Raw genomic sequence first — 19,636 nt, 5'->3', positions numbered from 1 at the left:
TATGATAAGCTTCATTTTCGTTTCTGAGGTTTCAAGCTTCCGATGTCTGAGGGCCATGATGGCATAAGCAGCCATGATGGCATAAGCAGCCGTGATGGCATAAGCAGCCGTGATCTTAGAGATATGCCGATACTAAAACACAGCTGCTTCGAGCAGCGAAATTCGTCCGCCTTGTCCAAGCGTTTTTATCAGTGCCCCTAACAAGACTGAATATTTTGCTTTGCCTTATATTAAAGTTCGATAAAGTTACCAAATGGATGATAAAAAGAACTAGTCGAGCATCGAGCGAGGCAGTTCATAGTCGCCGCATATTTATTGCACCAAGACATTTCAAGCATCCGTCATCAGGAGGAACCGACTATAACGACAAGTGTACAATAAAATGTGTGAATGTTAAAAATGCGCTGATGGATCATATATACACCTAAAAATGGGCACGTGCAGAGATGATGTCCACTAGATGTGGGTGTCAGCTTATGTAAATCTTTGGCATATGCAATTGTCTACCTTGCGGCTAGTTATCCTTTGTGAGGATTCTTCTTGCTGTATGTACATATTTTCCACTTCTGAGGTAGAAACAAGGAATCTTGGCGCCTTGGCGTTTCAGTCAGTTGATCTTCATGCGGTCTCAAAGGCATGCAGAGGGTCCTAGTGAAACAAATAAACAGAAAATTGGATTATTCTCATGCAAAGTAAAATATTAGGTGAAGTTGTGTTGGCTAAAAATAACTATACTACATTTGGCATAAATTCAAATTTCCTTTGATATTTATCCTTAACTAATTGCGGTGGACAGACGGCTTAGTTTCCTGGAATGTTATGTTGAAATTAATTCGCAGCCCATATTAAACAATCCTCTTCGTTACTTATATTTAAGAAGCACGTCTTCTGAATTTTATAGATAAATTTGTACCATTACGAAATGATCGTGCTTCTTTGGCATATGTCGACCAGACCCTTAGTTGTGCTACGATGCATCCAACTCGAACTTACACATATTCTGTATTTATAATTCGTAAGCATTTCTATGCCTACCCAACGAGGAAAGCTGCACATTATTCAAGACGAATTGGCGTTAACAAATTATTGTATTCTCAATGTCCCAGTTTCGCCTCAAAGGCGAAGCATCGATTGAGATACCAAGTTTGTGCAGTTTACAAAGTAAGGATAGTAGCTTCTATGGGCCGTATAAACTTTTAAACATTCGCTTACTACCTAAATTGAGAATCATGGTGTCAAGTGTGCACAAGCAAACATGAACACATCTCACTCGATGACCGCGGAAGCTCGCTGTCCAAACGCTGCAGTAAGGAAGTGCGGCAGCAGCAGCGAGCGAATTCACTTTCGTGCTGCCTCTCGCTTCAACGCGAACGAAGCGTCGAGAACACAGCGCACGCGAAGCTTTCAGCCCTCTGTGCACCTAGACTCTGTGCTCATCGCAGTTCGCTTACAAGACAAGGCGAGCGCGGCCGCACCATACGCAGCAGCCGCCGGAGTAGAAGAGGGTGGGCACCATCTCCCTCGGGTTTATTGCGATGAGGTTGATAGGGGTTAGATCGAGTCCGATAAGGTTGATAACAGCCGATAAGGCTTGATGAGTGTTTATACTGGTCGGATCAAGTTCGATAAGATTGATAATGACACCGGGCTGCTTGGAGGTGACCAATTGGCGCGATGCTTACACAGACGTACATAACTCCAGGGGAGTTCCAAAGTGAATAAGAACACAATTCTGTTCTGTAATCTACATTATTTTTATGATACTTGTGTTATGAGTATTGAGCCACCATTCGGTGGCTCGTGCTCGCGTTGTTTCACTCGCACATACAGCATACGGCGCACGGGGAGGATGTTATCGCCCTTTTATGTTATACGTAACATCACGGCGACAGCGACGGCAGAAATGCGCCTCCAAAACTGAATTTGAAAGGAAAAACATTGTCGGTAGTGAGTTTCGAACCTGCGACACCCTGCTAAGTTGAGTGCCCTGCGAACTGGGCTAAACATCCACTCTTTAAAAAAAAAGATTAAATTATTGGGTTTTACGCGTCAAACCCACTCTGATTATGGGGCACGCCGCTGTGGGGGAGTCCGGAAATTTTGACCACCTGGGGTTCTTTAACGAGCAGCTCAATCTAAGTACACGGGTGTTTTCGCATTTCACCCGCATCGAAATGCGGCCGCCGTGGCCAGGATTTGCCCGAACAACTCTGATAAGGCTGATAAGGACCAACCAGGGTTGATAAGGGGCAAATCATGTCCTATAAGTTTGATAATGACAGATCAGTGTTGATAAGGATGGGATCGACTTTGATGAGGGTCGAATCGAGTCGGATAAGATTTACAACAATCGAGAGGAATTGATAAGTGTTTATAGTAGTCGAATAAAGTTATGATATATGATAACGACTCCGGGATGCGTAAATACGAGCAAGTGGCGCAATGCTTACGCATACTCCGACAACTCCAGTATAGTTCCTCCGTGAATTTTTTTGTTATTCTTCTGTTCTGTAATCTACATTATCTTCTGTAATGTTTGTGTCATGGGTATTCTGTTATGAGTGGTATTACATTTTCTTGTTTTTGTTGGTGGGCGTTTGTCACCAGATTGTCACTGTTGTCCAGCTATCTTTCGCCGCAAGACGCGCTTACTGTTACCAATCTAATATCATGCAATATTGTTTCCAGAATTTTCTTTCCTTTTCTTCCTTTTCACTGCCGGACTGCCTAATATTGTTATTCGATTGATCTATATCATTTTAGAATTTATACTGAAATGGATGTTTTACAAATGAATCATGATGAATATTCCGGTGCGGTGTTCAACTGTGCCACCACAAAAGTGTATTATGCATCAATGCGTCGTAATGGTAGCCTCATTCCTTGCTATAAATTTTTTTAGCCCCAGTGAATACAAGCAGGTTCAACGTTCATCGCATTTAGAAGCCACACTGCTGTTATTCATTTCTGATCTTGTATATCATATCAGTTACAAAGAAATGGCCCGTTTGTGAATATCTTCCCCCCGAACGATAGCAGTCAATTTAACCTCCTTTGTTTTCTACGCTGCACGCCCGGAACTGTCAAGTCATGAACGACATGCCTGTTCTCGGCATTACATTTACGCGTTACAAGGAGTGAGGGAAGACTATTAAAGAAAGATTATTTAGGCGCCATACATTACTATGATTACCTGTGAACAAGTCCGTAATGGTGAAAACATTTTTTTTTCTAGTGTCCCTTGCTTCAATGCTTCAATTATGGTTTGAATTTAATCGGTGTGCATTTTGCCGGTTCTGCGATAGACAGTGAGGACCGAAGGCAAACAGCATGGCCATGCGGAATTGCCGGTTTACAGCTGCTTGAAAGCGAGGATAAACTATAGGTCTCAGTATGTCACTCAATTTCGGCGCACGTACAAAACGTCTCTAACAGGAACTTGGCAGTATAAAAACCATTCACACCGAATTAGCTACTAATTAAAATATATAACAGCGATTTATAGAACCATTACACAAGGAATAACATAAAATACAAATACGAGGAACAACACAAGTATTCTGAAAGTTATGATAAATGATGGTTAACCTTGCTCTCATAGAAAGTTTTCAGTTCTTTACTGGATCCACCTGACTCGCCGGTGAGAGGTAGTCGGCTCGAGGATCGATGCCACCGGTTACCTGATGACAAGAAAAAAAGAAAAAGAGACATGTGCTGCAAAAATAGGAGCCAAAACGACCGTACCTAAACTCAGTACGTGATTTTTGCCTCTTGTGTTCGTCTGATGTTTATCTCCAAAGCGCCCTATATTTCAGTCAACACTATGTGCTAAAAAGATATACGAGAAAAGCTTGTTTTCTGATCTGCTAGCATATTTAGTGCCAACATTCCTGATACATTTGCACCTTCTGAAGCTCCTCGTTACAATCTAATGGCAACAAAAACACATTCTATACCACGAAAGAAAACGAAAAATGAAAGTAGATCACGAGGACTTACGTCTTGTTCTGGTTTCCCTACGTGAAGAACTGCATCATGCACAGAGGGGTAGAAGTTGCAGGCTGGAATTTCTTCCAGCACTTTACCCTTCTTCAGCATTGAAAATACGGGCGCTATGAACGAAAAGAAAAATTCGAAAGCGATGTAATTTTTCGTAGAATGGCTGGAACTTGCACGACAAGTTAGCCTTCTGGCGCTAAATGTTTGCAGAGTCTCCCGTAAGATTCAAGAGCAAAGCTTACCGGCACAGCATGCAATGTAGACGCCGATTTTTATGCTTTGGTATTCCTTCAGTACCTGCAATGACATCAAAAACATTATCGAAGCGACTAAATATATTCGAGTATTTAGGGGACCTTGCCGATTGGTATGCAAATTTATCTGTCGCAGTAACTATTTTTATTAGCCGCATGATAAATTCGAGATACACATTTCATATGCATATCTATTAATACCTACCTATGTTGAAATAGGCACTTTTGTTTATTTGCCGCTATAAATGAGCAAATGTGCATTCTAAATAGCGTTTTCTATTTCTGTCGTGAAATTAGAATTGTAAAAAAGTTTTCTTCTGTGAATTCACTGCTTTCTGCCTTTCTATATATGTTTTCCTATATTTTATTCCCTAGTCGTTAACCTTGAGTTTATTTGAACATATACACAATGTTTCGATAAGTAGCTAGGTTGCTGCCAATTTCATTTTTGTATATGGTCTCATGGCTGGCCATTAATTCTGGGGTCATACAGTGTCTGCAAGCATATCTAGTTCAATTTATCAATTATTCAGAAATAAATTTCAAACGTTGAATTTTTCGCAGCCAAAATGAGGTGCTCAATTCGCTTGCCTGCTTCAGGACCACGGCACTAGAGCCGTCCACGAAGGTGACTCGAGAAAAATCAAGCACGATGTGCCTGGGAAGTTCGGAGTGGGCGGTCACAGGTGTCGGCGGAGAGGATAACGACGAAGAAGATGCCGACGGGGAGTCGACGTCGACACCTATCATGGTCGGTATGTTTGTGGAGGGTATGCTGGCCGTCGACTCACTCAGGTGATCATATATAGGTGGGCTTGGTTCCAGGGCGTTCGCCTACGCAAGAGATAAAAAACGCGCTTACGATATTGGTGGAAAAAATTGCTTTATTAAGTGCGATAGCATTTCCTTGGCTATCACCAAAGTAAATGTTTTGTGGTCACGCATTACTTAAGGAAGGATAGCGATGAAAGTGTAAGGTTTCACGTCAAAGGCTGTGGAGACGCCCTGACGTCACTTCCTTGACAACCAGATGCGGGGGGAAAAGCAGTGCCACCAAGAAAGACTTCGTTTCACTATAGGCCACTGTTGTCATATCCATTGTCATATCGGAGGCATGGCCTCCGATATGAAACGGCGTGCCTCAAAGGCGCACTGAAGCGATCTCGGAGGCCACACTCTAGGCGGCATGAGGGAACAGAGGAAAACGAGAAGGAAAGCAAAGGGGAGGACGTAAGAAGGCTGAAATGCAGGGGAAAGCGATGGAGTAGATGCGGGCAGAGAAAGAGACGCAGTGAGTTTGAATGTGAAAAGACCAAAGTCAATCGCTCCTGCAGTGGAGTAAGGCCAGCATTCCTGCCTTCCGCTGCTGGTGTGAGCGTTGTGTTCTCAAACGCTAATGTTCCGGCCGTGCAGATAGCACCGATGCTGTAGTATAAGCGGAACCGACAGTAAACATGTGAAGCTCATAATTGCAACGCTCAACCTCGCTATTGCTTCAGGTGAGCGAAAGTGGCGAAACAAATTTTTGACCCTTTTATGGGACGCTAGAACACCACAGCTCACTTCTTTCTTGTGCTTCTGCTGTTGAATTCTTGCTTTATGCGATTTAAAGAAACGCTAAAAAGGGACGTCAATTTAGAGTAAACTAGTGAACTACACTTGTGTAACTTCAAGAACTTAAGCCTTACTATGAGCGGAGGAGCTTTGTCGAGAGAGGCAAGATGAAAAAAAGAACGAACGGCAATCACGAAGTTCTAGAGCTATCGTCTTATGACATCACGAGATTTGCGACGTGTCTCGTGAAGAGTAGTTAACAGCTTATTTGGTAAACAAAAATGCATTGCCTTCCTGTGTTATACCATCGCCCGGTACTACGAAACGATCTCATTCCTCAACCCATATATGTTTGACATCGCATTGATCATCGCCACATTGTAGGGATTACGTTTCTGTAACGCGAAAACTCATTCAACGTCATTTCTTCCTCGAACAATCCAACGATGAAACCAAATTCCTGCAGATGGTATTCCGTTAACGATAACCATGCCTTCACCAAAACATTACCTAACACTATAAATAGTTACAACTTTTGTACGCACTGCATATCGCTCATTACTTTGCTTATTGCTTTGTCATTGGCTTTAAACTTAAAATTTTCGCTATTAGTACTTAGCTAACGTTGTATTAGCAGCCAAGCTTGGTATGTATACTTTAACCTACTAGCCCTTCTCTGTTTCTTGTTGATTGTATAACCGCTCTCAGCACCTTTGGCTCTGAGTGTACAATAAATAAATAACTAAACATTATGAAACAAACACATCCTCCCATAGTTATCGGAACCTTTCCCAACAATAATATCCTGAAGATGAGAATATACTTTAAAATCCGTGATCTAATTAACATACTGCATGTGTTGTCTTCGCACTTGATATAAAAGAGGGAATGAGCCGCCTGCACTTCCTCGGCCAATAACGAACGTTTTTTTTCGCCAAATCAATACAAATCACGTCTTGTCGGCTTCACTAGACTTCACTAGGATTCACTAACCCATAACTCAGTGTTGCTCTCTCAAGTCCCTTTACCATGTGAAAAGCTACGATTGTTGATTTGTTTCTGAGCATTAGTTAAACAAACATATCTTATCTTGGCCATTTTTATTGTATTGCTTTATTACGCCTGTTTATCATTTCTTGCAACATGATTTTTTTTTCTTTTATGTGCTGTATAATATTTAGCAGGGATGCATCTCGACTACTTGCTCACTCGCTGTTGAACCTTTAGGACGCCATACCCTTGTCAAGTCGCAGTTAATAGCTTTTCCACCATTAGCTCCATGATTCTCATAAAGAAATAACAGTTCCGTTGATTCATTTCTCATTTTAGGCATCATGCACTTTTCATGGCCAAGAGAAATCGAAAGAGTCAAGTCCTTAGTAAAAACTGAACGTATGACATCTTAGCTCTCTTGATAGTTTAATTGCCCTTATGTCTTCCCTGCGTAATGGACACAGGAGTCGCCGAAGGCTGTTGCGGTGTATAAGATCCCCTTAAGGGGCAGTTATGCCCAATGGTTTAGCTTTTTTTACTATTGAACATTGTTAGTAATCACAAACAAACTCACAGAGACCCAAAGGCCAATACATGAACAGGGCCATTGTTACCTAATCGAGCTAGAGCCAGTAAATCCTAAAAATGTAGCACAGAAAGCGCAACAACCTTGAATCGTATCCTAATGTACTAATACTAGCAGTTATTTGCTAGAGTGTTCGGCCTGGGCTCCCTGTACAGATGTAGCTAGGCTATTTTGCAGGATATAGTAGCGCAAGCCTAACATTTTCTTTAAGTTATCTCGCTGCTTGCGCAAAACGAATGAGCACTTCACAGCTGTCGCGTTGAAGAGCACAGATATACACCATCGTGTTGCGAGCTGCAATATGCAAAAGCTCTGCTGCTGGCGCCACCTAACAGCGCTTGGTCGAATGCTTAGATTTTCGGGACGGCCTCCGAGCTTTGGTGCAGCTCCGCGATGGCCATCTTTGAGGCTACAGGCTAGTGCGCTTTCTTGCCGCCGGCTGACACTGCAGCAAACACTGTTCATTGACTGCAGCAATGGAATGTGCTTCCTTGAGGCTGAGTGCCCCTACGGGGCGCCAGCCCAAAATGCAACAGTGCATTCGATAAGTTCGACAAACGAAAAATACATCTTTATTTTGAACCCAACCCGGATGATGAAAGCTAAATGTTTGCCATCAGTGTTTGCATTGTACAAATGACGGCTTGTGATACCTCGAACAAACACAGGGAAGGTGGGAGATGCGAATTAAGACGATGAGCAAAACGAGAACAAGGTAAAAGCAGGATCCAACGTTTCGACAAGGGAACTCGTCTTTTTCAAGGCAACTTGAGAAATACAAGTCCACTAGTTGAAACGTTGGCTCCTGCTTTTACCTTGTTCTCGTTTTGCTGGCCTTATGAGACCTTGTGCTTTCAGTGAGATATAATTTATTGCATCGACGTGTGTTTACCTTATGGTAGAGTAGAAAAGGTGCGCATCTATTTATTTTACTGATAAAAAGATTTCACGAATATTTTTCAAATAGAAAAATTGATTGGTTAACCAATTGAGATAAATATTATTGCTCTTGTTTTAGAGGTATTATATTTTCCATTGTTACCTGTAAATGGTGATATCAAATTTGGTCAAAGTCACTAGTTAAAACAATGGTGTGGTCAAAGATATTAATTTTTAAACCATAATCATGAGTAAAGGAAGTGGCGGAGTGCAATTATTCTAGACATTGTGACCAAACCAAGCAAGTTCATGCACTGAACCTTGTGGCATGCCAGATTAACTTGTGTTTGTCCAGAACAACGTTCGCTTATCTAGCAAACCTCAGGTTTACATGTCTTCTAGACGTTATTTGATAAACTTTATGCTGAAACTGCCTGGTTCATTAATGAAGGAGTCAGGGAACCTTCTCAAATTGTTACATGAAATTAGTATGGCACCAATTAGAGAAATGCGCCAAGGACCACCTGTTTTGTGCGCAAAATCATCCAACATGCCGATGAAATGGTAGTTATTAAGAATTATGCAACAAACTATTAAACATGTGCCCCTCTTTATTTTTTCCTCGATGCGCTAACGACGTGTCGTTTCTTAATCATAGACATGTGAGGACATGAACTCACCCAGTACAATGGAGGACAGATCTTGGTCCCAGCTTCCTTCTTTCTGGCTGCAAGCACTTTGCTGTAACAAGGCAAATATTTTATGCAAGACAGCAAAGCTCGAAACTAGCTTTTATCCAATTTGCTACAGTACCTTTTAGTAGTATACTTGCGCTAAAATTGCAAGAAACTTGGAAATACTCTAGATTTTTACAAATTAAACGGATATTGCCATCTTCCTTTATGCTTCGGTGGCCATCTCGTCATTGTATTAATTTCACAATATCGAGTGTTAAACAATATTTAAATGCGGAATCTTTCTGATCACTACAGGAAGTTTTACCAAGCACGTACAAGCTTACGTGTAAGAACCTCTCAGTCACAATCGTTTCAGAGCTTTCAGCGGCATCTATTTACGTAGGGCACCTTATATAGGAGTGAAAGCCTGACTATGCTAATCGTTCACTTTGTACCGTGGCTTTCAAATGGCCCAAAATGGTCGTTTTTCAAATGTTTTCTTTTTTTTATGGCAGAAAAAGACCAGTCTGCTTACTGCACACGGATCAATGTTCTCCGTGACAGCTCCGCTCTGAAGAATTCCGCGTTGGCGAAGTGGATTGGCCCGCCAAAGTGGAACACCTTGACTCGGGAAATCTCCTGCGCCTGGTGGATTGCAATAATAGCATAGCCTTAGCGCACCCTCCCCTCCAAAAAAAGCGACAGGGTTCACGTTACTCAAATAGCTCATGATAATTAAATTCACTGCACCATGGGTAAAAAAGACAGCAGCCTAAAGAAGAACGTATATTTCACGATGCGTGTCCGTAAAATATTGATGTGTAGAGGCGAAAACTATTGGTCGTAGGCCTCCTAAACTATGCGCTTGAACTAGACAAGAATGCAGTAATGTGCAAGGTGGCTTTTAAAACAAAACAGCGTATGTGAAGTGAATGGTGTCATTGATTTATAGTTACAGAAAGTACAAGTTCTTTGCCATGTTCAACAAACCCTAAAGGTCAGACAGTATTTCCTTCTTGAGGAGCCAAACGTTAGTTCAACCATAGGCGTACAGTGCGCAAACAGCCCTAAACTATTATCTGAGCACCTCAAAAGGCGTTGAGTAGCATAGCAATCCGCCCATGCTGTCACAAGAACGTTTTGACCACTGTTACTCGCCTAAGATTAGCGAGTTCTTTCTCGCGTTCTCGTTCTATGGGACACACGTGCTCTCCATTCAAGATTTCGTAAAAGTAAACATTTATTGAATTTCAAACAAACAGCACCCCTTAGAGTTAAAGAATATTTATATTTGTGGCCAGTATACGTAGTCTTAAGCCTTGTGCCCCTGCGTTCCTCTTGTCTTGCTTTTGCATCCTTGAGCCCGAAGTAATAACTAGTTCTTGTATTTGGTGTCCTCTTCAAAGCTTCAATTTTTCAGTTTTTTGTCACGGTAAAATTCCAGCTTCAACTCATTTTATATATATCTTTCAAATACTATTATAGTTTCGCGTACAGTAATATTTCATCTTATGTAATGCAGCCACCCGCTCTGCTCCGCAGCCTCGCACGGAAAGTAAATAATTTGAATTTTCACACGCTGAAAACAGTTGTGTACCACTCACGTGTTGGTTATAAGGCAGACTGGTACGCAAAATAACCAGATCAAATTAGCATGTCCAATGGCACCATGTGTAAGTGCCTTCGTACAATGTTTCATACCTAAAGCGACACCATAGCTCTAGAACAATTTGTTGACAAAATCAGGGATCTGAAAAACGGTTCTTGTTCACAATATTTACTGCTGTGCCAGCTATCGTCTTGAAGACTGCATACGAAAAGTCTACCGCAGAATCCTTCACAGCCACCACCTGGCCAACATTAGTGAAGGAGCTGTAAATTTTGGATCCCTCCTCGAATCGTCGGCTAGCAACGCAATCTAGGCGTCTAGGAAATGTTTCTAAAGACTGCTCTACAATTGTATCCCGTTTATTGGTTCTGTGGCCAGAAAAATACCGACAGTGTAAACAAGATGTAAACCGAAAACGTACAGAAAGCAACAAAAAAGTGTCCTCGGCGCTCGCTTTGCGGTGAAGCGCTAGACAGCGCGAATCTCGCTTCGCTCGTTGCTGCTGCAGCGTTTCCTCACGCCAGCGTTTTGACAGTGAGCATCCGCAGCCCTCGAGTGTGACGTTTTCATGTTGGCTGTGCGTGTTGAGGCTATGCTTAATAATTTGGTTTGCAAGCGAATATTTACAAGTTCATACGGCCGATAAAAGTACTGCCCTTAATTCTTATGGCTGTCTGCTAATTTGCTATTGCAATCGATGCTTCGCCTTTCGGGCGAAACTGAGTAGTTTCCGTAAAAAAATGTTATATTGGAGGACAACGTACCACCCTAAGGCAACGAGTGGGTATTAATGCCGAAATCTCGTAACAAAGTGTCACTATGTGCACCGTCTATACCACGTGTCCCCACTAATGCGGAGATAGTGCTGCCACCCTTAGGGCAATCTCGCGACGATAGTTCTAGTTCGAAGTTCATCACGGGCTTACCATTCCATATTTTTTCACAGGAACATAATAGTCGGTGTTGGGAATTCGTCCGAGTAGACACGTGCTTGGCCTGGAGCAAAAAATAACCAAACGTATTGAAGTTTTCAGTGTACTGTGCTGATCGAAAAGGTCTGATACATCACATGGCCATGGTCGTTCTGTGACACTGCCTTTAAATAGTCTTAGATAACGCTTCTTTATTACATTTATAAGCGTTTTCAGAATATATATGCCCTCTTCAATGGCTTAACAGGGTAAAAAACAGTGTGATAGTTAATACCTTTGTATTTTGTAGACTAGAGTAAGCAGTGAGAACACTACTCCGATGACCAAGCCGAGTTGCACCTCCAAGATTACCGTAGAAAAGAAAGTCACAAGCCAAACTTGCTGCAAAGAGCAAAATGAAGCAACATGAGCATAAATCTAACAACTGAACCTATGCATCACTATGGTTTTACAAAACTCAAGCAAATAGTCATACGTTCTGCATTAATTCAAGGAGTACTAGGGACAAGATCTTCAACAGAGCCAAGAAAACACGGCCAAAAATGTCACAAAGAACATAATCCAAGCTTTTATGTTGTCAATTTTTTTCTGCTTTGTGTTCCTACAGAGAAAGCTAGCCCGTGTCTCTCTATCGTTGCAAAGTATGATCTCGATGTGATTAAACGTCCTCTATAACCATAAAACTGTCTTACTTACTCCGTCAATCTTGGAAATCTTCCAGTAGTTATAGAAATCTTTGACTTGCATGAAGACCTTCTTCAATGAGACAAATATTATCGATGCCAACACTGCCTGAAAACAGCGAAAGTCTCATATGAATGAAGCAGTACCATCTTCTGCATCGAAATTATCTAAGATCCAGAAGGCACAGCAGCAAACAGGTGGAATACTTACGACAGGGAGTTTTTCAAGGTAACTTCCTAGGTAGAGAAGTACCAGGGCAATCAATGCAGTGTTGATGAGACTGACGAGCTGAAATTGAGAACAAATGAAGGATGCAGTGTGGCTGCCATTGAGCTTTTTCTTTAGCTAGGAAAATTCAGTAACTTTCATTTGTATACGTTAGTGTTTAAATTTGGTCAGACTGGGCACTGAACGCACTCCGCTATCGTTTAAGGTGGCGTATGTAAGTGACGCATTCTGAAGCTGTAAGTAATGACGCAAAGCTGATGTACACTCACGTGAAATGTTCCTTAAATAGACAACCTGAAGTACCATAAATTTCTCCGGTGAAAACACGCAGCGTGTGCCGTTCGAAATATGGTATGCACTGCGCCTGATTGTTGTTCCACCACATCTCCTCCTATCATGCTCGTTTGCACGAATGGTCGACTGTGGTCAAACTTCTTTGAGCTACCACTGTCAACTTCAAATCTCCATCTTCCTGTGAACTTTTGTTTACTTTGCATACTTCACTATGGGTATACTTACGCATACTTCACTATGGGTCTACATTGAAAGGAAAGAGCAACCCCCCCCGTTTAAAAGCCAGCACCAGATAACTTCCATTTACTCACTGAAAGTGCCTTGTGAAAAAACGGATTAATAAAGGTAGTTATCTACTACCTCAGCTCAAGCAGGTAAAACACCATATAAAAGTATCTAACAGAGCAGAGCTAACAACCACTACTGCCCCACCCACCTGTGTTTTTCCGCCGGAATTGTCTTGAATAGAACTTCGTGGTACGGACGCACCACTTGGAAAGCAGTCGAGAAAACTTCCGAAAAAGTTTGACATTCCAAGTGCCAGAAGTTCCTAAAGAAGGAGGGTAAAATTAAATCACTGTTATTTGGCGCCGCAACTGACTTGAGTAAAGTTTTCTGGTCAGTGCACGCGGACGTGTTTTCTTTTCGAACAATAAGTGTATCATCATGCTGACTTTCTTTCCAACATATAGAATATTCACAATCGCATAGATTCAAATTTTTTATTGTTTTACTTAGGTGCTATATATACATAGCGAACTTTAGCCTTTAAGCGCACAAGTACAGAGCCGGTGAATGTATTAGCACATACCTGAACTATATGTTTGATATTAAAAAGTAGTAACATTAAGTGACTATCACGCAACGATATCGACAAATCCTCGGGAAAAAAACAGACATGAGAATAAAAATAGGACATCTTATAAGAAAATGCATTTTAAGTGTCTCCATGATGTTAGTGCACCGATATTAGTCAAATCACGCAGAGTGCAACTTTCTTCAGAATATATTTCTAGAAATGAGTACTACAGTCTTTCTTATGACTGACTGTTGAAACCATCCACAATAATTGAAGCGACCACCGCGACCGACACCCCTATCATACATCTAGTCACTCGCTTCTAGTATCTTTATAAACGTCTTCCCTGACACTGCCTTCAACAAAAAATAGCAATTGAAAGTAAAATGCCCCCCCCATAATGAGATATTTTCTATAAATGTGGCCTAAACTAGGTTTTTGTTCTATGTTGGTAATTGAAGGATTCAATTTTTCGGCATAACAGCGTGCATTAGAATTAAATCTTAGAATCATTAGAATTAAATACACTTAAATGCGCACTCCTCTATAAATGTAATTGGATCTAGAGCTTTATTCTACCTTGCTTGTTTTATAATGCGTTGCTCACCTGGTTTGGCACTACCTCGTATCCATGGTTTCTGGCAAAGATGCGACCCAAGGACACCGTGACAGTGAATGACACAATCGCTATAGTAAGAGCCGGCACGACGACTTTCGTTACAAGAGACAAGTTCAGGTCTGGCAGGCCCATCGACGGAAACCTGAAAACAAACTTCAGGTTAAAGAGTCCACCTGTTCAAGGCTTTGAAATTCGTGTTAGTTCACTTAGATTCTTTCTTTCAAAGTTACGTTATTTACATCGACTTTTCCAAGGCATTTGATCATGTCGCTTGGAAACGACTTAACTAAATTTCCTTGGCTTAAACTGGGTCCGCTAACTTTATCATCGATAAAGTGCCTCCTCAAAGACCGATTGCAATTAAATAGCGTAGAAGGAGGACATCCTTCAAAGAAATTTATCATCCGGCGACCCTCAGGGCGTAGGTACTCGATTCTCTGTTTTTTCTTACTTGTATGCAAGGCTTTCCTACTAAAATGTCATCTTTCTTTTGTCTTATCACAGCTAATGGTATCCTGTATTACCGCGTAAATAGCTACCAGGATCAACTTCAATTAGAAAATGGCTTGACTAACTCAAAACTCGTACACACTCCGGGGGAATAAGCTAAATATATCAAAATATAATTTGACCGCATGCGACAGCACTCTGGTGTTCTGGCGTTCTTATAACCAGCAAACCAACCTGGTCACAAGTAATACCAAAGGTTGGATCGGACGCGTTGAAATCACCTGGATTCATCAGAAGGAATATGTCCCTATCCCCTCTTCTTAGCCAAATTAGTTATGATACCTTTGCCCGGAAAAGCTTGAATACCCAGCAGCAATTGGAATTCTACACCATAATTACGTTGTTAACACTCTCGAACCAATACAAAAATGAGGAGCAGCCCGATTTATTTTTTCTAACTACGATAACCACCATATTGTTATTGCCACCAAATCCTACCTCAATCTCCAGCCTTGAGCATCCAGACTTAGACTCGAGCATCTTGCCTATTTTACAAGATATATCATAATTTGAAATTTTACGTGGTACACTTCTCCCTCCATTGAACAGTTTTCGTCACCTTTTAAATTCCTCGAGCATCCAAAATCTCCACGGTACTACCAATGCATCTCACAACTCAGTTTAGGCGAATGTCCCAACAGAATGGAGTATACATGTAAGAATCAATGGTCACTGAACGGAATCTCTTAATGTTTAGAGAGTTAATCGCGCACCAATTCAGTTTCCTCATTGTTTGCTTTTAGTTGCTTCTCCTATTATTCGTGGCATTCATTCCGATTTGTACCCTGTGCTTCTTTCCGTGATAGCTGATGGCAGTAATATCCCTTTCCTGTTTGCTTTCATTTATTCCACAAATTAATTATAAATGTTGAAATTTTTGTACCTCCTTCTTTTCAGTTGTCGTTTTTCTCCATCTGTTATGCATTATTCTTAGCCTTATTATTACTGATTAAGTGTTGTACTTTGTTTATCATGCTCCCCCTTATTAATACCACTGAACGGTAAAAAATGGTGATGTATATCTGACAACAGAAATACCATATCAGCTGCTATCCTCTCGCGTATCATACCACAAGATACAGGTAGATAAGGCTGGCTCGAATTTCCATGCGTGTTTCATTGCTAGCGCAAGAACAGGTAAGCTTCAGGGTGACCTATAAATGCTACGGGAACAGCGATTGAGGTAAAAATGGGGGCCAGTTTTACGAAGAAGTTCGCAAGTTTATTGGCTCGTTTCTTTGAGTACAAACCCAATACATTCACTATCCTGAAGACGCTCCCTTATTTGACAATTCGAAATTAAGTACGGTAGGTCTAAGCACACCTACATATTCAAGAAGGGCCGGTGTTAACACGATTGGTTGGCTGCAAGGTTCAGCAATAATTTTGCGCGCTACGCAATTCCGAAAGCACTCACGTGTTTGGAATGGGACCAATGATTTCAAAACCCTTTTTCTCCAGATCAAAATAACTGGAGATCGCCGTGCCTATGATGACCTGAGAAAGTAAAATTGATCCATGATCAGCACCATCATTAGCACCATGAAGCTAGCAGATTACCTTTTCCTTTCGTTAGAGATTATACGGGTACTAAGTCACCACTCGCAGCGTAATTTTCGATACGTTTCTTTGCAATACATGCAGGCAAACGTAGATAACCAAAAATAAGCCTTGAAGAAGCATAGAACCATGTATAGTATTCCATATATATACATACAGGTTAGCTTTGCTGGCAACTGCATCGGTTTTCTATAAGTTCACTGGAAAAACAAATTTAATTCGGCGTTTCTGCAGAAGCCCGAGTGAACATCGAATTGAACTTCTGCTTTTCAAATTGGATTTATTCCACAGTCGGCGCACATTGTAAGTGGCCTTCTGCACTGGAAAGCAGAGCTGCCGAATATACGGGCTGTGTATCACGAATTTCCTATGCGGGATTTCTGATCGAACGTGTTCTTGTCAAAGCTCGAATGGGCACACAAAGGCCACCGTCTCACCAGCATCATCTCGATGGGCACGGGCATCCGTATCGTTCGCTCCACAAAGGGGTCGACGACTAGCTTGATGAAGAGCAGTAGGAAGATGCAGAAGGCCGAGAGTCCAAGCGTGGGCAAGTGCGTGTCCGGGAGGAGTGTGATGAAGGCTGCGTAGAGCTGCAAAGGGATCGACTGGTCTCACTTCGCGTTCCACGGAACGACCTCGCACGCTTACAACAAGAGCACGGCGTTGCTTCCATAACGTCTCTCCTTCCTCGAAACATCTAAGCTTGCAAGTTAGTTTTGCCTGGTAGCGAAACATGCGCGCTGTCATTGTGCAGTCGGCCACAAAAGTTCTACGGGACGCGGAACTCCTGAATAAAAAACAGTTCCTTTAAGACGTGGGCCCACAACAACAAGTTCAAAAATTTAGTGTGTTATAGTTCTTGTGACCTATACTCTGATCCGTTATTAGAAGCGCCATATCTAAACAGAGCAGGAATTCACATTTGTAGTGGAACCCCTGTCCTGTTAACGTTTGTGGACGGCTGTACATTGTTCTATTCCGTGCTTCGACCTGCCCATCAAACTTTGTTTGCGGACATTTTGTCTTCATTCGGCAAAAGAATAGTTACCAAGGGGAAAAGCCATGATCAGGAAAAATACATAGGGAAGAAAACATGGGCAAGCACTACAGGGACTAACCGGTGGGTGGTGATCTCAGCATGGTATCATTACTTTTGTACAATATATGTGAGGTATAGGAAATTTTTCGCGACGGCTTTAGCGCGCAGTAAAGAATTTGAAAAGATCTATTGAAAAGTAATTGAAAAGAACTAGACTTCTTGACAGCAGCTTTCTTCCTCTCTCTCACTTTAGAAGATGTAAACTGATTGCCTGCCTTCAGGTTTTTGTAATCTCGAAGGCTGAATAAATAATTTGCGAGCGAAAGTTGCAGTAGCATGCAGATTGTTTGGTTCTTCTTCACACGACTAAACGAAATATTGACAGCGGAGATGGGGCGGGAATTTTGACGTCCTCTTTAGCTCTCATGTTAACTGTAGTCGCTGACTCACCAATTCAAAAGAGATCACACTTCATGAAAAAGCTCTAGACATTCTTGCAAGAAATAATCGCTACAGAAACAGATGCAATCTCGCATTCTGCGAAGACTATCATAATGCGGTGAAATTGCAGTCTAGTTAATTTGCTGTTTAGTGCAATTTCGGCTGAGGCACGGAATTGACTGACATGTTTGCCAGAATGAAAATTACAAGTGTTTCTCTGCACATAAATTGTTAATTTACTATTCTCTCATTGTATTTATTGTTCCGAACATTTCTAGCTGTTGCACAGCTCCAGAGGGGGGGGGGGGGGTAATACCAGCAATGTTAAATTAAATTCTGGGGTTTTACGTGCGGAAGCCCCGATTTGATTTGGAGGCACGCCGAAGTGTGGGACACCAGATTAATTTTCACCACCTGAAGTTCATTAACGTGCTATATAGCCGAGCACACGAACGTTGTTGTGCACTTCTGCAGTTTACGTACGCGTCTATTTTTGCTGGCTTCCTCTTTATTCGGAAGAACGTATACCTACGCTCTCTGAAAGAACTCCGATGAAAGCGTTTGTAGCTCCTTACCCTAATGAGCAGAAATGGTCCGGAGAAATGATCGATAGGGAGGCCGAACAGGCTGCCCAGCTGGCTCGAGCCTATGTGCACGGACACGCCGGCCGTGAAGCCACTTACAAACTGCTCGGACATGAATACGCTCAGGCCCCCGAGGTTGAGGACGCCGAGGGCGAGCTGCGAGACAAGAGCACACAGTGCCAAGGTTACCAAGCAAATTGGTGCGACGAAGCGCCGCGACAGTCGGGATTTGACGTTTCACCTGGTACAAGCCGACGAAGAACATAAGCGTGGAGGCGACATTCGCTGCACCGAACTCTTCCTTATACTGCTCCACGACAGCTCCGGTCATCATGCAGACAACAGCGAAGGCCCCTGGAGTGCAGCGTTACTTACACACAGTACAGGAAAGGTGTCCCCCGACAAAACAAGCTTGGAAAAAAATGAAGCGTGGTTTCGAATAGCTTAGGTTACATTCCTGAAAACTGCAACGCGAAGAGCAGCGAACAGCTATGGACCTATTTTGCGAGTTTTTACATAGAAGTGAGAGGCGTAATTGCTCCGTAGCCGGTTCCTAAGCATGAAGTAGCCCCATCTGCATGTTTTGAAGTCTGAATCAAGTCGCTGTTACGAATGCAGGTGAACCTGGAAGCGAAACAACGCATGGGAGAAGTTATGGAATCGTCAGCATTTCAATTTTCGAACTCTCGACATTTTACAATTGACTCAGTAATTGTAGCATAAAAACAAAGTTCAAAAATAACTGTCATTCATTATCCCTATTTTCATAAGGATCCTGCAAATTTGGAATGCTATAATCGTGGTGGATTAACGTAGAAAACCTCAGTGGTAGAGTTTGCTCACATAGTGCATTGAATGCGCTAGATTTTGTGTCGTTTATTGTAAAAGGCTCCGTTGTTGTTTTTTTTCGGCGCTTCATTGGTGCTTTTGTACAAATCACAGGTAACCACCGTACACACTTAATACATTCGCTGCAAAGAGTTGCACTATGCTTTCACTGAAAAATATGTTGCGTTAATTTTCAAGATTGTACCACTGGTATACTCGGGAATGCCGAGATAAAAACAAACTCCCTTAGGGATACTCCCAAGTAAGGAAGCCTAGAATTTGTTGGCGAAGACAAATTGAGGCTGCTTGAAAACCTTCAAATATTATACGCTGTTTATTTCTTAACATTTGTGGCAAATTGTTCAAGGTAACGGATTTCCCTGAATATTTTATCTCCCACTCTCTACTCTTAAATGCAAATATCCAATGTGCCTTATTTTTTATCCGTGTACTTAAAGGTACATAGCCACCGCTTGCTTATTACACTGATTCTTTTCAGTCAATAATACTACTTTTAGCAGAGCACTGTTATGACTAGCCTAAGGAACCGTCTCTCAGATTCTG

General features: G+C 41.9%; 1 protein-coding gene across 1 annotated transcript in view; it reads right to left on the bottom strand.

Moving 5' to 3' along the window:
- Positions 1-274: 274 nt before the first annotated feature.
- LOC142564605 (prestin-like) overlaps positions 275-19,636 on the bottom strand; it is a 59,386-nt gene continuing 40,024 nt past the window's right edge. Inside the window, exons 5-21 of the mRNA XM_075675662.1 lie at positions 18,486-18,598; positions 18,236-18,400; positions 16,615-16,770; positions 16,035-16,114; positions 14,096-14,249; positions 13,126-13,239; positions 12,378-12,455; positions 12,180-12,275; positions 11,758-11,864; positions 11,478-11,547; positions 9,478-9,587; positions 8,946-9,006; positions 4,845-5,087; positions 4,242-4,296; positions 4,000-4,112; positions 3,589-3,680; positions 275-648 (exon numbers count right to left, since the gene is read on the bottom strand). Coding sequence (XP_075531777.1) covers positions 3,609-3,680; positions 4,000-4,112; positions 4,242-4,296; positions 4,845-5,087; positions 8,946-9,006; positions 9,478-9,587; positions 11,478-11,547; positions 11,758-11,864; positions 12,180-12,275; positions 12,378-12,455; positions 13,126-13,239; positions 14,096-14,249; positions 16,035-16,114; positions 16,615-16,770; positions 18,236-18,400; positions 18,486-18,598 — 1,787 coding nt within the window. The 3' untranslated portion in view covers positions 275-648; positions 3,589-3,608. The remainder of the gene's footprint in view (positions 649-3,588; positions 3,681-3,999; positions 4,113-4,241; positions 4,297-4,844; positions 5,088-8,945; positions 9,007-9,477; positions 9,588-11,477; positions 11,548-11,757; positions 11,865-12,179; positions 12,276-12,377; positions 12,456-13,125; positions 13,240-14,095; positions 14,250-16,034; positions 16,115-16,614; positions 16,771-18,235; positions 18,401-18,485; positions 18,599-19,636) is intronic.

Source organism: Dermacentor variabilis, chromosome 11 (genome assembly GCF_050947875.1).
Source record: "Dermacentor variabilis isolate Ectoservices chromosome 11, ASM5094787v1, whole genome shotgun sequence".
In the NCBI taxonomy this organism is placed as follows: domain Eukaryota; kingdom Metazoa; phylum Arthropoda; class Arachnida; order Ixodida; family Ixodidae; genus Dermacentor; species Dermacentor variabilis.
This window is presented reverse-complemented; position numbering and strand designations above follow the sequence as displayed.